Here is a 17616-nt window from a genome sequence, read left to right as displayed (position 1 = left end):
TGTGCTCAGGCGCACAGCGTCCAGCTCTCTGTGACCCCACGGACTGTGGTCCACCAGGCTCTTCTGGCCGTGGGATTCTCCCAATACTGGAGTGGGTTGCCATTCCCTTCTCCAGGGGACCTTCTCAACCCAGGGATCGAACCTGCATCTCCTGCATTGCAGGTGAATTCTTCACCACTGAGTCAGCTGGGAAGCCCTCAGAACTGCAGACAGATTTAAAAAGCACCACAGGGGCCGTCCCTGATTCTGCATGAGAGTGCACAGAATATGTCCTTCAAGTTCACCACCCAATATGTAATTTTATATTTATTTCCTGACTACTTGTGTGACTGTTTCGTGACTGTGGCCACACGAGAGGCTCTGATCCACAACCATCCAACTAAGCCGTCCCAAGTTCCACAGCTATAGAAACTTCCTTGAGAGGTGAAACAACTGTTGCCGTTTTGAGCACGAAGCTTCAGGGCGATCTGTGTGCAGTAATAACTGCTCACCAGAAAAGCTTCTTTGATTGGGACTGACGTAGACACGCTACCGTGTATAAGACAGACAACTAGTAAGAACCTACTGTATACACAGGGAACTCGACTCAATACTCTGCACTGACCACGTGAGAAAAGAATCTAAAACAGACGGGGCATATGTGTATGTGTAACTGATTCACCTTGCCACACACCCAAAAGTAACACAACACTGTATATCAACCACTGTTGTGTGGCCACTCAGTCGGGTCTGACTCTCTGTGACCCCATGGACTGTAGCCCGCCAGGCTCCTCTGTCCATAGACTTTCCCAGGCAAGAATACTGGAGTGGGTTGCCATTTCCTTCTCTAACTACACTCTGATAAAAAATTTTTTTAAAAAGATAAGTTTCTTTGAGCTCATGACATGTGAACTGAGGCTGCTCACCACCCGGCAGTCCTGAGCAGAGTACCCTCGCCCAATCTGCTTCCGCTAACACATCCAGCCTCACTCCTGCCATTCTCTGTGCCAGCTCCCGGCTTCAGGCGGGCACCCCCCACCCTGCCACTCCTCTCCCTCCCCACCCCCACCCCACTCTGGATACCCCCCTCCGCTGCCTCCAGGCTCACTGCTGCTTCTGCAGCTCCTCCTCAAGCCCACACATGCGCCTCAACTCACTGAGGCCTTGTGGCGTGTCTGCTTACCTGCCAGGCTCCCCGGACAATGCCTCTCCGTTCCCTTCGCCTAGCCTGCTGTTTGACACATAGACGCCCAATAAAAGCTAATTTTTTTTAAAAGAAACAAGGAAGGAAGGGAGGGCAGAGGAACAGCAGAGGACCAGGGTGAGCGCCGACTCACCGGTACTGCTCTCTGGCCTGCATGATGACGAAGTCCCACTTGTAGTTGATTTTTTTGTTCAAGAAATTGTAGTTTTCCTAGAGGAGGAAGACAAAACAAGAGCACTGAGCCTCAGGAGCTCTGCCGTGTGCAGTGGGGCAGGGAGCCCTAAGTCAACGAGGAGACCTAGCCAAACACCCCCTCCCACCCCCCCGTGCAAAGGCCGGCACTCACAGGGTGATGCCAATTCTCACCAAGCTTTCACAACAAACAGAAGCCACAGGTGGGCTTGGATTTTTCATTTTTTTAATAAGTGTATCCTAATCTGATTAGGAAGATGGGAGTTATGTGGAGAAGAATGTGGAAAATTAACAGTCAACAGCAGAGCACCACAAACCCACAGAGCTACAACCGGACACTGGTGTGAGCCAGCCCTTCTAAATACGTGTCTGGGCTGCCCTGGTGGCTCAGACAGTAAAGAATCTGCCTGCAACGCAGGAGAGCTGGGCTCAGTCCGTGGGTCGGGAAGATCCCCTGAAGAAGGGAATGGCAAGCCACTCCAGTATTCTGGCCTGGAGAATTCCATGGACAGAGGAGCCTGGAGGGCTACAGTCCACGGGGTTGCAAAGAGTTGGACACAAGTGAGCAACTAACTCTCACTTTCAAGAAGTAAACACAGCAAGATTGTTGCCATCTGCCCAGAAGTCTAGCCTTTTGAGGATGAGGGTGCCTTCTTTGAGAAATCTGACTTATTCTGCCCAAAACAAAAGCCTGCACTGCTGTTTTCCCGTCTCACACTCAGGCTCAAATCTCTCCATCCTGGGCCTACAGATGGTCATACTGAGAGATGTAAATCAGACAAAGAGAAATAGCGTATGACACCCCTTATATGCAGAATCCAAGAAGAAATGATACAAACTTATTTACCAAACAGAAAGAGACTAGGCAGACTTAGAGAAGGAACTTATGGTTGCTGGCGGGGAGGATGCTGAGTCAGGGAGTCTGGGATGGACGGGTGCACACAGCTCTATTTAAAATGGACAAACAGGGAACTCTGCTCAGTGCTGTGTGCCAGCCTGGACGGCAGAGGAGCCTGGGGGAGAACGGATACGTGTGCATGTACGGCTGGGTCCCTTTGCAGTCCACCTGACACCATCACATTGCCAATCCGCTAGACCCCCGCAGAAAATAAAAAGTGTCGTTTTTTTAAAGTCTGTGTGTCGCAACACTGTTAATCCACTATCCTGCCCTGTCCTGAGAAGTCGCTCAGTCCTGTCCCACTCATTGCGACCCCATGGACTGTAGCCTACCAGGCTCCTCAGTCCATGGAATTTTCCAGGCAAGAGTACTGGAGTGCGTTGCCATTTCCTTCTCCTAATCCACTACACTCCAATACAAAATAAAAAGCTTTTTTTTTTTTTTTTAAAAATCTGACCATCCTATAATGTGCATTATCTCACATATTAAGTCCTCTTATTTGGGGACAGAGAAAGGAAAGTGGTCGCTACTGTGTGCCCAGGAGTTACTGAGACAAGGGCTTAAACTACATCAGGAGAAACCGTAACACAACGTGGGGGAGAATTTACTCCAAGCAGCTGCTCCCAGATATTCACATGTGGACGGATGATGGACTGACGTGGGATGGGAGATGGGGATGAGGCATGATGAGGGCACGTGTGCGTGGAGTGACGGGGGAAACAGCTTGAGACTACACTGCACTCCATTACAAGACCCTACACTTGAAAGCATCTCCTACCTTCTCATATTCTTCTAAGATCCCTTTCTTCTTGATATTTCGCTTGGCCAGATAGATGGCTGGAAAAGAAAATGACGGCGTTTTCCACCCTCATCACGTTTCAAAACCCCTCTAGGCACGAGGCGGCAGTGCTCAGCGCGGCAGACAACGCTCCCAGACCCGCTCCCATCCCCCAGGAGCCACTCCTAACACAGACGAGGACGGACGTCAAGGTCGTGACGACCGCAGACGTCACCGAGATGCAGCGTGCAGCTAGGCAGCACGTGGGGCCCTCGCCAGGCCCGGGGTGGGCGCGGTTTACCATAGTCGACGTCTTCAGCCGGCCACTGCTGGGTGGGCCAGAAGTACGGCGTCTACGAGAGAAACCAGGGGGCCAGGCTGACGCAGGCTGTGCACCCCGGGCCCCCCGGCCCGTAGCCCGAAACATAAAACAGCCTCCGCCTCCACCACCGTTTCTGCAGATCTGGGAGGACGTGACGCCAACCAGTCACACCTCCAGACGACATCCCGCCCCACGACGAACAGCCCAGGGCAAGGCCGAGGCTCACCTGAAATCGGTAGAGGCTGCTGTCCGGCTTCAGAGTGAGGTTCTTGGGGTCTTGCAGGGGGTAAATGTAGCCGTACTTGACGATGAAGTTGCCCAAGTTCTGGGCCTCTGGGGAGGAGCAGGTGAGACAAGGAAGTTAAGAGCAGGGGCCAAGGGCAGCAGCTCACCGCCCCGCCCCCACACAGCACCCCAAACGCCAGGACGGGCAGCCCCATCCTATCAGCACTTCACCAAGAAATGGGAACAGGGGTTCCTGCCCTTCGCTGTGGACAAGTACCAGCTGGGGAGACGGTTCCAGAGAGTCCCCCAGCCTGGTCGTCCCAATGACAGCTCAGGGCATCTGGTGGGGAGCCAGTGAACCCCAGGGCTGACGGGTGCCAGGTTTGGGGTGATAGATGGGGACTTCCTGGAGGAACACCATTGGGCCCGTTGGGTCTGGAGAAACCCAGGAGCAGGGAAAGTGTCTCTGACCAACAGACCCTTCTTCACCCTGTGAGAGGCAGGAAGGGGCAGTTGACTTCTGCCCCAAGCTGGACTCTGCCTGCACCCCGGGTCCAGATCCTCCAAGCTCCCCTCCACACTTCACAGGCATCATTTCCTTCCAGACCAAGTGTACGTGTGCATCACCCCCTGCACAAGTCCTTCTTGACTGACTCCTCCCCAGTTACTCCTCTGACTTAGTAGTAGTAGTGGTCATGTTAGTCGTGTCCGACTCTTTGCAAACCCATGGACTGTAGCCCGCCAGGCTCCTCTGTCCATGGGATTCTTCCAGGCAAGAATGGAGTGGGTTGCCATTCCCTTCTTCAGGGGATCTTCCCGACCCAGTAATCAAACTTGGGTCTCTCGCTTTGCAGGCAGATTCTTACCATCTGAGCCAGCAGGGAATACTGTGACTTACACACTCTCAGTATTTTGTATGAAAAAACAACTGTGTCCCCCCGGTTATCACCCCTTCCATTTTGAGTCTGGTTGTTTTACCCACGAAGGCCTCATCTCACCAATTAAAAGGTCAGTTTCTCAGAGACACAGTCTGAGCCTCACCCAGCTGTGCCCAGATACGCGCCGGGGTGACGCGCCCTGAAACCCTTGGTCGGCTGAGGACAGAAAGGGCTCTCACCCAGTCCGGAGATCCACAGGCGCTGGCTGATCCACTGGAGGACATCATTTCCTGCAAAGCAGAAGGGTCTGGCTAATGTCTGAGCCTCCCCGACACCCACACCAGCCTCCACACTGCCGCCCAACTGGCCGCCTCCCTGTCCAGCCGTGGTCTTGTCCTGCTGCTCAGATCTTCCAGGGACCTCCCTGCACCCCACCCCCAAACTGGGTCCAGTCCGAACCCCCAGCCCATAATTCAGGGCCGCACATGATGTGAGTCCAGCCAGACTTCCACCCTACGTCCCCTTGCCGCCCCCCAGCCTTCACCTCTCTGTGGTACTGACTCTCTTTTCTTATTGATACAATAACGGGTGCTTGGACTGTCATCCATCAAGAGGGAAGAAAACAGACGAAGTCTTGACCATTGGAAAAAAACAGCCCCAAAGCAAGCTGTCCATGGCACTCTGGATGGAGCTCAGTCCCGGGAGTAAATGAGAACCCGGGATGGGAGAAGGGGGTGCTCCGGGGTCGGGGTGCTGGATTTCTGATGCCCCTAAGTTCCCCAGCAAAACTCTGAGGGTCAGAGATACATGCAAGCCTGGCTCTTCAGGTCATCGTAAAGGCTTCTGTCAAAGCAGAAGGACGAGCCACTTTCTGAGGAACACTCTGGAGTCTTGTTTACAAATGCAGGCCGTGGAACAGGGGCTCCATCGGTCCTTGCGCCCCGCACATCTGAGGGCTGGCCCGGGAGCAACGCAGACTGGAGGCCGGCAAGGAAGAGGGCAGGGGAGGCAGACGGGGACAAGATCGGGGCACAGGGAGCCCTCCCAAGGATTCACACTGATCCCAGGGCCAGGACAGGCCGAGTCCCACCAGCCAGCTGAGTGTGGACGTGGGACCTCAAGGAAGCTGCGTGTCTCCTGCTCGGCCAGGCCCCCAGCCCCTCAGCAGGACACGCTCCTCGGAGGTGGCAGCATCGTCTGGGAACAAAGACACACCCCAGCTCCGACACCATCGTGCAAATGCCAACCACCACTCTTTCTAGCAACCCCAGCCTGCTTCCCACGGGCCGAGCTGGGTGCCCTGCCTGAGTGGAAACCGGCCCATGAATCACACCAGGGCGGGGAGCCAGGGTCTGAACCCCACGGCCTGTGCCCTGGGGTGGGGGGCACAGCACGGCTGAGGGGGGACAGCCCGTACCCGCCCCTTCCTACACACGCCCTGGGGGCACACACGTCCAGCCACCCACTCCCCACGTCCACGTGCCCACCGTGACAGCTCCCCGAGGGGCCCCTGTCACTCTTGCCTTTATTCAGCCCCTTGCTTATTCAAACGCAGACTTCCCCTAAAATCCGACTTAAAATCCCAAGACTGGGTGTGTTATTAGACAGTCCACCCCACGTCTCTACACAGGGGTGTGCAGACCAAGAAAAGGAGTGCCCCCCCCCTCCAGCTGACAGCAGACGGCTTAGCCCTCCCCACCAAGGAGTCGAGGACTTTCGCATCCACTTGGGCGCTTCCTAAAATAGATCAGATGGGATTAGGGGGCTCCTGGGGCGTCCACCGCGTGATCTGTGCTGATCTCAGCTCGCACGTCAGCCCCATCGTCCCCTAAGTCCCAGTGACCTGCCCTCCGAGGAGGCAGTGGCGCTGACCCAGTCTGCTCTGATCAGCGCTGATGCGGCATGACAGGGCTCCCCCGGGCCTCTGACTGCGGTTGGGATTCACCCGCGTAGGAGAGACAAGGGGGACCATGGCTGGGTGGGCAGTGCCCCAAACCGGGAACCGAGGGGGCCCCAGGTGCCAGGAAGGACAGCGGCTCACACACCTAGACAAGGGATGGACGCTGGACTCGTGTGTGTGGGGGGGGGGGGGGGCGGTGTGCGTGTTAACTCTGCCACTGCAGTGCAAGAGCAGCCTCTGACAATACATAAATGGGGACGTGGATCTGTTCCAATAAAACTTTATTCGCAAATACAGAACAGGGGCCACTTCTGGCCCATGAGCTCTAGTTTGCCAACACCTGTGTGTGGTCTGTTCAGGCCAAGGCCAAACTGCCAGATACCTTACCTGTCATGGCGTGAGGGATGCTGATGACCGTGACCTTCTGGTTCTGCACTCTGACCCCTGTGTCCGGATCCTGCATGTCCTTCACAAGGGCCTCGATCTGCAAGACAGAACCACCCGGGTCAGCCGAGCAGCACCGAGGGAGCAAAAGATGCCAAGAGGAACGTGGGGCGCTTACAACCAGAAGCCCACTGCCGTCTCAGGCCACTGGGCCTGCCGAGCGGCTCACAGTAAAGGGGAGGGAGGAGACGCCCCAGGAGGCTGGGGGAGGGGTGCTTCTCTTGGACAGCGGCGGGGACCGAGGGGCCTCGGGCTGCAGGAGGCACCACCTCTGGACTCACGCCAGCCCATGAACCTGGGACACGCCTGTTCCTCCCAGGGTTGCCCGCCATTCGGATACGAGAGCCCGGCGCCCCGCTGCCCCATTTCCCACGTTAACTCCCAGAAGAAAGTCCACGTTTATCCCAAAACTTGTATGAGATGAAATAGCAGCACTTCATGGAGTCCAGGTGCCCATACATTGGAGAAGAAATAGAAACCCAAGTTATGAGTTAGAAACCTGAGTTTCTCCAGCAGAAAGTCAGGGGCTTTGATTCCTTCTCTTTGCATCAGAAAAAAAAAAAAAAATTAGTTACAAAGGGTTTGAAAATAACCTTCAGAGGAGGAATAATGAGAGTTATTTTAAAAACAGAATGAGGGGAGTCAGGTTTCTCCCTGGCAGGTGCCACACTTCTCAGAAAAGGGGGGCTGGCGGAGGGGAGCAGCACGGGGACCTCGAGAACACTCGGGGCTTGGGTCCACCGTTCTGAGAACGTCCCCAGGGAAGTCCCCCCGGGGTCTCTCCAGGCAGGAAACCACAGGACTCTGGCTGGTGGCCCCGTCTCCGAGAGACTATGGCACCCACTCCTCAGATTCATAGGTTGAGGTCCTGGCCCCCAAGAACCTCAGACTGTGACTGGATCGGGAGACAGGGTCTTTGCAAAGGTGACTGAGTTAGGAGGTCATTAGGGTGGGCCTGGCTGCGGTCCACTGAAGAGGCGAGGTGAGGACTCGGACACACACGGAGGGGCTTCCCTGGCGGCTCAGTCGGTCACGAGTCTGCCTGCAGCACAGGAGATGCTCAGGAGACACAGGTTCAGTCCCTGGATCGGGAAGATGCCCTGGAGGAGGAAACGGCAGCCCACTCCTGTATTCTCTCCTGGGAAACCCCACGGACAGAGGAGCCTGGCGGGCTGCAGTCCACGGGGTCGCAAAGAGTCGGACACGACGGAGCGACTGTCACACACATACACCGGGCGGGGGCGGGCATCCACCGCGTGAGGACATCAGCCGGGGACGGCCCCGCGGGCACGCACAGAGCCGCCCAGAGACCACCTCCCACACCCCGTCCGGGGCGTGCACTCCGGGCCCCACCTCTGCCATCATGGCCCAGCACAGCCGTGCAGACCCGGGTGCCAGCTCTGCCTCCGGCAGGAAAGCCCCGTGCCCACCACAGACGGGTCCCCAGGTCCTCAGCGGGTGAGAGGACCTGCCTTTCAGCTCCAACTGCTGCCAACTCCCCCCTGCTCCTCTCTGTGTCTGGGGGCCCAGAGACCCGGGGGGACGGCCGCCTGCACCCCAGACGTCAGCCCCCCCCAACCTCCCAGACTCAGCCCCCCACGATCCTGGGCAGCAAGAGGATGGAGGGGGACCTGGGCCTCGCCTGACCCCGGGTGACCCCGGGCTGGGGGCGGGATGGGGGCGTTGGAGGCCACGTGCTGGGCGTGACCGCAGGCGTGACAGGGAACCAGTGTCACCAGGAGCGGGAACGGCAGCCCACCTCCCACGCCCACGCCACTCCTGCAGGAGGGAGCTGTCACTCACGGGGCAAGATCAGGGGCTGGAATTTTCCTCCAAGCACGAGAAGGTTCCCCGGGGGACGATAATCATCAGCCCTTTTCTGTATAGAGAGCGGGCAAGGGAGCAGCACCGCGGGGTTGTCAGCCAACAGGGACGAGGCTCTGGCAAAGGAGCCGGCCCGCCAGGGGCCAGCAGACACCAGGTCACGTTGCCCCCGGCTCTCCAACCCCCAGGGGCACCACTCCCAGACGGGCCCCTCCCCAAAACCTGCTCTGCCCACCGGACAGACACCCAGGAGGCACCACCAGGACCCGCCAGCTTCGTGGGCTCTGCGTTTGTTTCTGCCAAGTCTCCCACCCCCAGTGGACCTGGCCTCCAGGGAACATGTCACCTCCCCCGACTCCCAGGCTCGGTCACCCGGCTCTGCCTGTGCCTGGCAGGTCCCCAGCCTCCAGGGCGCTCCCCAGCACTACTGCTGACATGCAGGGGCCAGACGTCCTGTGCCCAGGGGGGTCTGGCAGCACCCCACTCCCCGAGATGCCAGGAGCAGCCCCCTCCCCACAACATCCCCAGATGTCACTCAGCATCCCAAGGCCTTTTCTGTGCACCGTACATTCAAATCACCTGGGAAGCTTCTTTTTTCAAAAACACCCATGTTTGGGCTCCACAGACTTAATGACTTAACTACCTCCTAAGTAAATCCATCTAGTCAAGGCTATGGTTTTTCCAGTGGTCATGTATGGATGTTAGAGTCGGACTATAAAGAAAGTTGAGAGCAAAAGAATTGATGCTTTTGGACTGTGGTGTTGGAAAAGACTCTTGAGAGTCCCTTGGACTGCGAGGAGATCCAACCAGTCCATCCTAAAGGAGATCAGTCCTGGGTGTTCATTGGAAGGACTGATGCTGAAGCTGAAACTCCAATACTTTGGCCACCTGCTGCGGAGAGCTGACTCATTTGAAAAGACCCTAATGCTGGGAGGGATTGGGGGCAGGAGGAGAAGGGGACGACAGAGGATGAGATGGCTGGATGGCATCACCGACTCGATAGACATGGGTTTGGGTAGACTCTGGGACTTGGTGACGGACAGAGAGGCCTGGCGTGCTGCGGTTCATGGGGTCGCAAAGAGTCTGACATGACTGAGCGACTGAACTGAACTGAACTGAAGTGAATCAGAAACTCTTAAGACTGGTGATCTGATGGCTACAGTTTTGAAAGTGCCACCAGAGTAGAGAGGCCCCCCTCCCCTCTAATCAGAATTGTTTTTCTAACACGGGAACCAACAGGCTTTATTCCTCCCTGACTTTAAACTGCTGAGCAGCTCCTCACTGAACACAGAGCGCATGAAACCCCGAATCTCCAGGAGACGCGTGCGGACCTGAGCTGTGAGCCGTCCTTCACCACCAGCCCTTCCACCATCGACTTCGCGCCCACCCAAGCTAGTTCCCCACTCCCTGAGGCTCCCCCACGGCCCCGCACGATTCCCACGTCCAAGCTTTGGGTTTCCCTAAATGCCGTTCTTCACTGTGTGTGTGCTCAGCTGTGTCCGACTCTTGGACCCCGTGGACTGCAACCCGTCAGGCTCCTCTGTCCATGGGCATTCCCAGGCAGGAACACTGGAGTGGGTTGTCATTTCCTTCTCCAAGGGATCTTCCTGACCCAGGGATCTAACCCTGGTTTCCTTCATTCATAGGGGCATTCTTGACCACTGCACCACCTGGGGATCCAGATAGCATCACCGACTTAACAGACTTGAGTTTGAGCAAACTCCAAGAGGCGGTGAAGGACGTCTGGCGTGCTGCAGGCCATGGGGCCTCAAGGAGTCGGACACGACTCAGCCACTGACTAAACAACAACAACAACTCTCTAATATGTGTTCTCCCCCGGGGAGACGCCGCTGCACCTCTGCTGCATGCCTTCACACCTCTACACCTGGCAGACGCACACGCTTACTGAACTAAGTGGGCCAAGGGTGACCAATGTCCCAGTGTAGCCCAAACTGCCCAGCTTTTAACACTGCAAGACAAATCAGGGCAGTTTTGATAACAATAGCTTGCTGAGCTGCAAGGGTTCAGGGCAGCTCTTACCGTCACAAAGGATTCGGCTAATTCTCCTCAGGACAAGCCTAAGACAGGACACTTCACTGCAGATGGGAGGGGGTGAGTGACCCAGGACGGAAGCCTCTGCCAACCTCCTCCAATACCGGTTATCTCAAGAGCCCAGAACACAATGAGCCACTTCGTCCCCAATACATCACCCCACAAGATGCGCTCCCCCTGGCACCAGCCCCCGGGACGGACACCCAGTGCCTGGGCCCTGGTCTGAGGAAGCCCTGCAACAGGGGGGTCCTGACTTCTGCCACCGGCCCAGAGAGCCAAAGGCCACAAATACACACACTTGAATGAGCAACCTAGGGATGCTGGAAGCAGGGTGTCTCTCTAGCTTACAAATCACACCATTTCTGTGTGGACACACTAACCACACACACAAACACACACACACTTTAAATACTGCCGCTTTGAATCAGAAAACTGTAAGTATGTTGATTTACTCTCTGGGAGCCTTCCAACAATGTCTGGAGACTGTCTCAGAAATGACCCAGCCTCGCCAAACTGTCTTCCGGCGCCTCCTCTCCCAAGTAACAGGTTGTTTTCAGCCTCCAGCCGACCATCGCCCCGCTGCAGACTCTCCCCTAACCAATACAGACTTAAGACAGACAGACAGACAGACAGATACACACACACACACACACACACACGACAAACAGTCACTCAGTAACATCAAGGGGCGCTAACCGACCACAGGGCTGCCCCTCAGCCCCCCAGCCCTGCCCATGTCCCCGCCGGCACTTCCCCGAGGTGGTCCCCGCGCTCCTCCCAGCCTCGGGGGATGGCACCGCGCTCACCTTCCGCAGAAACGCCATCCTTGGCCTGTACTGCTGGCCTTGGTGTCGGATGGTCATCCTGGCCCCTGGGACTCAGAACCGGGACGCACGGGACGGAAGGGGAAGCCCCCGGAGAGCGCGCCCGCGGCCCCGAGCCCAGGCGGAGCGAGGCTGCCCGCCGCGCCCCCGACCCGCGCCCCCGGGAGCCCGAATCCGCGCCGGCCAATCAGCGCGCCGCGCCCGCCCGGGCGAGCGCTGCGCTGGCGCCCACCCGGCGCCAGGGGGCGATGTCGGGCCTGCGGGCCGGGGGCGCCGCAGGTGAGGTTACGCCCCGGGCGCCCGAGTGCTCTGTGGTCCAGGGCGCCCACATGCTCTGCGGTCCGGGCGAACCCTTAGGCAGGATGGGGCTTCGCTGGGAGGGAAGACAAGCGGGGTGGCGGAGGGCGGGGAGGAAGCCGGCCGGGGGGGGGGTGGGGGATGCGTAAGAGGTGCTTAGTATTAGGTGTAAAACAAGGATGTATGCACAGGACGCGGAATATTGGCAATATTTTATAGTAACTACCAATGGAGTGTAACCTTTAAAATTGTGTCACTATATTGCACACCTGTAACATATAATATTGTTCAGCAACTACACTTCAATTCTTAATTTTTTTTTAAAAAAGGGAAAAATGACTTTATGGGGAAAGGCATCTTCACGACTTCAAATAGGCTTTGGTTTTAAGACGGCGCTGGGTTTCAGGGAAGCGTGAACCTCCTGGCTAGGCCCTGCCCCGCCTCTCCCCGGATGTGTGACACTCTTTAGCAGCCTTATTGAGTGAGAACTGACATACTGAACTGCAGGAATTTAAAGTGAGCAACCTGATGGGCTTCAGTGTATGTATCCACCCAGGAAACTACACCCACAGTCAAGACGGGGAGCACGTTATTAACCCCCCAAAGTCTCCTTGTGGCCTTTGTCCCTCTTGCTGACACCCCCCACGCCCCCACCCCGCTTTTCTGACACTTCCATTAGTGGGAGAGGTGGAGTTGATCGAGTTACCTAGGATCTCTCTGAGTCTCTGTTTTCTCAGGAGTAATAAGAAAGAGTCAGGCTCGAGGAACTCAGAATTATTCTCCAGTCTTGAAGTCTCGAGACTCTAACTTATGAAGGAAAATACACAGCTCAATCAGCCCGAAGGCTGACGGTGGGATTTAGCGCTCCCTACAAATCGAGGCCCGGCTACCCTTAGACCAGCCAGCCCAAGGTTCCACGTGGCTGAAGAGCCGATGCCATCATGCACGTGCCCCAACCATTCCTGCCACACGTGAAGGGGGGGGTGGTGGCAAGAGGGAGCCCCACTCCTGATGCTCAGATGCTGCCCCTGCCTGTGAGGCGGCTCAGGCTCCACAGCCCTGGGCCCCAGCCGCCACCCCTGTCCTCGGAGAAGAGCCCAGAGGGCCATGGAGAGCAAGGGTCTTCCTTAGGGCTTTCCAGAGCAAGGGGTTTTCCAAGTTTATGCACCTTCTGCTCTCTCTTGGTTTCCCCAGGAATGGCAGTGTCTGGAAGCGTACTTGAAGACGGCTGATACGGGAGATGCCCGCAGGTAAAAACATGACCCCTGCAAGACTTGTCTTCTAACATCCAGAGCTGCCATGGCACCCAGATACTGGGTCTGAAGATCAGCTCTAGCCACACTCTTTGCTCCCATGCATGGATCTAATATTGCCTTCTCTCTCTTTCACTCTCTCTTCTCTTTCTGGGTAGGTGGATGGATGGATGGATAGAAAGATAGATAGACAGACAGATAGAATAGTTAGATAGAACATTGATGGGACAGATGGATGGATGGATGGATGGATGGATAGATAATGTCTGGTTATATCAACAGAAACTTGGAAAAGCCACTTCTGTTTCAGAAAAGCCATTGTCCCTTTTCCTCTTTATGTCTGGAACACATAAACCCTCCTGGGTTCAAAATTCAAGTCACTTCACAGGTAACCAAATTTGGTGTTTTGTAAAAAGTACAAATATTTAGTGGAGGAAAGAGTGGCTGCAAATGAGTATTGAGTTTCTTCTTGGGGCTGATGAAAATGTCCTGGAATTAGACAGTAGTAATGGCTGCACCACCTGTGAACAGATAAAATGACTGAACTGTATACTTTAATAGGGTGAATTTTATAGTATGTGAGTTATATCTCAATTTTTTAAAGTGCAAGGTCAAAGAAATAATTTTCCCCAGGTCCTGCTCTTATAAGGCCCCCTCCCTTCCTTAAAAATCTTCAATGGGTCTCATCACCTCCCTGAAAATGCTCATCCTCTCCCAATCTGGCCTGATCTGAATTGCCAGCTGTAGTTTCACTTCCCCTCGACATGGAGTCTCTCCCTCTTACCATCCCTGAAATTTACTTTTTCTCCAGCACGCGGTGGGTTTTCTCCCCTCCAGATCTCCCCTGTCGCATGTTCTGCTCATGTCTCCCTCCTCCCCCCTCCTTCAGCACGGAGTAGGTGCCACCCACGTGGAATTTTTTCCACGCAGATTTGGGGGGAATAACTGCTGTACACCTACAGTCCCTCCTACTCTATGTTTCGCCAAGGGCACGGTCAGCCCGCAGCTTGTGAGTGGCGGTTGCTGGGTTTTGGTTCTGACGTGAGGCAGATCTGATTGTGGCATCACCGATTCCCGCAGTGTAAATGCTCCTATTGCTGTGACATCAGTGACCACAGGGCCACTGGATGGGAGGTGAAGGTCTTTTTGTATTTGCTGGATTCATTTTGCAGCACCAAAGGTTGCTAAGAATTAGCATAACCTGAATTAGGGCATCATTGCATACAGATTCGGTGAAAAACTTTCTAGCAACTAGAATATTCCATAAACTACATAGGTTATCTCATGGACCAGGGAACCAGGAGTCACTGGAATATTCACAGCTTAAGTGGCCATGGTCCTGGATGTTGTAAATGAGATCTACACTACACTCAGTGCTTCCGTCTGTTCTAAGAATTATTGAGTCTCAGACCATGTGGCTCCACATGAGTCTTGCTCAGCAGAGAAACAGATGGTGATATCACTCACCCAGCATCACCACTGGAGGCTGGGCAATCATCCCTGAGAAAGGGTTTTCTGGGGACTTCCCTGGTGGCTCAGTGGTAAAAAAGAAAAAAAAAAAAACCACCTGCCAATGCAGGAAACACAGGTTCGATCCCTGATCAAGGAAGAGCCCACATGCTGTAGAGCAACCAAGCCCATGCTCCACAGTTACTGATCGAGCCCGTGTACCAGTTATTGATTGTGCCCATGCTCCACAGTTACTGATTGAGCCCGTGCACCACAGCTATTGATTGAGCCAGTGCACCAGTTACTGATTGAGCCCGTGTACCAGTTATTGATTAAGCCCATGCTCCACAGTTATTGACTGAGCCCATGCTCCACAGTTATTGACTGAGCCCATGCTCCACAGTTATTGACTGAGCCCGTGCTCCACAGTTACTGACTGAGCCCGTGCTCCACAGTTACTGACTGAGCCCGTGCTCCACAGTTACTGATTGAGCCCGTGCTCCACAGTTACTGACTGAGCCCGTGCTCCACAGTTACTGACTGAGCCCGTGCTCCACAGTTACTGACTGAGCCCGTGCTCCACAGTTATTGACTGAGCCCGTGCTCCACAGTTACTGACTGAGCCCGTGCTCCACAGTTACTGACTGAGCCCGTGCTCCACAGTTACTGACTGAGCCCGTGCTCCACAGTTACTGACTGAGCCCGTGCTCCACAGTTACTGATTGAGCCCGTGCTCCACAGTTACTGACTGAGCCCGTGCTCCACAGTTACTGACTGAGCCCGTGCTCCACAGTTACTGACTGAGCCCGTGCTCCACAGTTACTGACTGAGCCCGTGCTCCACAGTTACTGACTGAGCCCGTGCTCCACAGTTACTGACTGAGCCCGTGCTCCACAGTTACTGACTGAGCCCGTGCTCCACAGTTACTGACTGAGCCCGTGCTCCACAGTTATTGACTGAGCCCGTGCTCCACAGTTACTGACTGAGCCCGTGCTCCACAGTTATTGACTGAGCCCGTGCTCCACAGTTACTGACTGAGCCCGTGCTCCACAGTTATTGACTGAGCCCGTGCTCCACAGTTACTGACTGAGCCCATGCTCCACAGTTACTGATTGAGCCCATGTACCAGTTACTGATTGAGCCCGTGTACCAGTTATTGACTGAGCCCGTGCTCCACAGTTATTGACTGAGCCCATGCTCCACAGTTATTGACTGAGCCCATGCTCCACAGTTATTGACTGAGCCCGTGCTCCACAGTTACTGATTGAGCCCGTGCTCCACAGTTACTGACTGAGCCCGTGCTCCACAGTTATTGACTGAGCCCGTGCTCCACAGTTATTGACTGAGCCCATGCTCCACAGTTATTGACTGAGCCCGTGCTCCACAGTTACTGATTGAGCCCATGCTCCACAACAAGAGAAGTCACCGAGCGAGAAGCCTGAGCACTGCAACTGGAGAGCAGCCCCAGTTCTCTGCAACTAGAGAAAAGCCCGCACAGCAACGAGACCCAGCACAGCCAAAAACAAATACAAATAAATAAATAATTTTTTTCTAAAAAGGGTTTTCTGGCTGCCCGGATCCATCTCATCCATGCCTAAGGAGGCCCACTCTCCGCTCTGCATCATGTCTGTGAACTTTTGCACCTGATCATTGGGCTCACAGGGCAATATCTGATACCTTTGGGTAGATTTGACTCTTTGAAGGCAGTGGTCGTTTCTCCTGCCAGTCCCCAAGAGAAGAAATGGGTTCTAAGGCAGGAAAAAAAAAGCAGTTGTTTAGAAAGCCAGTCACGGGCACCAGAAGATTGCTGACCACCAGCACCTGCCCACCATAGGAGAGCAAGTCCAGGGCCAGGCAGAAATGGAGTCCGCAGTCTCCAGGGATTGCACCATTTTCGGTAAGAAAGTTGTTTAGTTTCCTGTGGTTTTCACCATTTTCCTGTTGTTTCTCCTCTAAGATTCATTACATTTTTCATTCATTGTTCCAGTGCCCTCCGCTCTGTGTCAGGGAGTATTCAGTTTTGTTCGACAAACTTGACTGAGCACCATTTCTGGGGTGGGGACCGTGTCAAGCACCCATAGTATAAAGGTGAGTAAGACATGGTCCTGGCTTCCCAGGGGGCTCAGTGGTAAAGAATCTGCCTGCCAAGTAGGAGATGAGAGTTTGATCCTTGGGTCAGGAAGATCCCCTGGAGAAGGAAATGGCAACCCACTCCAGGATTCTTGCCTGGAAAAAAAATCCAACGGGCCGAGGAGCCTGGTGGGCTACAGGCCATGGGGTCGGGAAGAGGTGGATACAACTGAGCTCGCACGGAAGACATGGTCCTGCTGTGAGGGTGTCTCCAACAGGAAAAAAAAAACGTAAAATAAACTTCTGGGGTGACGCAATGGACGATGTGGGATCATGTGGGAGGCAAAAAAGAAAAGGAAAAAACAGAAAGCTGAAGAGAGCACGCTGAGATGAAACCACATGGTCTGCAGTAACAGGCCTCAGCGTACCTGCCCCATTCCCCAAGTGTGTGGCACAGTCTCGGAGTAGACGTCTGTCATTAACACCCCCCATGTGGTAAAGCACTTATACTCCAATAAAAAAAATACCCTCAGTCAACAAATGAGTAAAGAGAGTGGAAAGTGGGGGGTTACACTAGGAGGCTGGGATTAACATACACACACTACTACATACAAAATGGAGAACCAAGGAGGACCTCCGGTAGACCACAGGAACTCTGCTCGGGTTCTGGGGCAGCCTGGACGCGAGGGGAGTTTGGGGGGCATGGACACGTGTGTGCGTACGGCTGAGTCCCTTCACTGCCCACCTGAAGCTATCACAACACTGTTAACTGGTTATACTCCAATACAAAATAAAAAGTAAAATAAAACAGATGACCAACAAGGCCTCCTATAGAGCACAGGGAACTCTGTGTAACACTCTGCAACGGCCTACATGGGGAAACACTCTGAAAAGAGTGGCTATATGCATGTATGGCTGATTCACGTCGATGTACGCCTGAAATGAACACAACATTGTAAATCAACTGTACAATTTAAAACAAGGTCTTCCTTAAAAAATGAGTAAAAAGGACAAATAATAAGCTGAA

General features: G+C 54.7%; 1 protein-coding gene across 7 annotated transcripts in view; it reads right to left on the bottom strand.

Annotated features, from left to right (window-relative positions):
• Positions 1 to 17616, bottom strand: part of RGS9 (regulator of G protein signaling 9) — a 70518-nt gene that overhangs the window by 42373 nt on the left and 10529 nt on the right. For 4 of the 7 annotated variants that reach the window (XM_043905738.1, XM_043905742.1, XM_043905740.1 and 1 more), the window contains exons 1-7: positions 11503 to 11685; positions 6764 to 6860; positions 4716 to 4766; positions 3600 to 3706; positions 3353 to 3404; positions 3052 to 3110; positions 1317 to 1393 (exon numbers count right to left, since the gene is read on the bottom strand). In XM_043905738.1, coding sequence (XP_043761673.1) covers positions 1317 to 1393; positions 3052 to 3110; positions 3353 to 3404; positions 3600 to 3706; positions 4716 to 4766; positions 6764 to 6860; positions 11503 to 11559 — 500 coding nt within the window. In that variant the 5' untranslated portion in view covers positions 11560 to 11685. Of the gene's footprint in view, positions 1 to 1316; positions 1394 to 3051; positions 3111 to 3352; positions 3405 to 3599; positions 3707 to 4715; positions 4767 to 6763; positions 6861 to 11502; positions 11686 to 17616 lie in introns of those variants that run through there. The other 3 variants (XM_043905745.1, XM_043905739.1, XM_043905744.1) reach the window with 1 other exon arrangement.

This window comes from Cervus elaphus, chromosome 5 (genome assembly GCF_910594005.1).
Source record: "Cervus elaphus chromosome 5, mCerEla1.1, whole genome shotgun sequence".
NCBI lineage: Eukaryota > Metazoa > Chordata > Mammalia > Artiodactyla > Cervidae > Cervus > Cervus elaphus.
The sequence above is the reverse complement of the archived record's forward strand: the minus strand, read 5'-3'. Positions and strand labels throughout refer to the sequence as shown.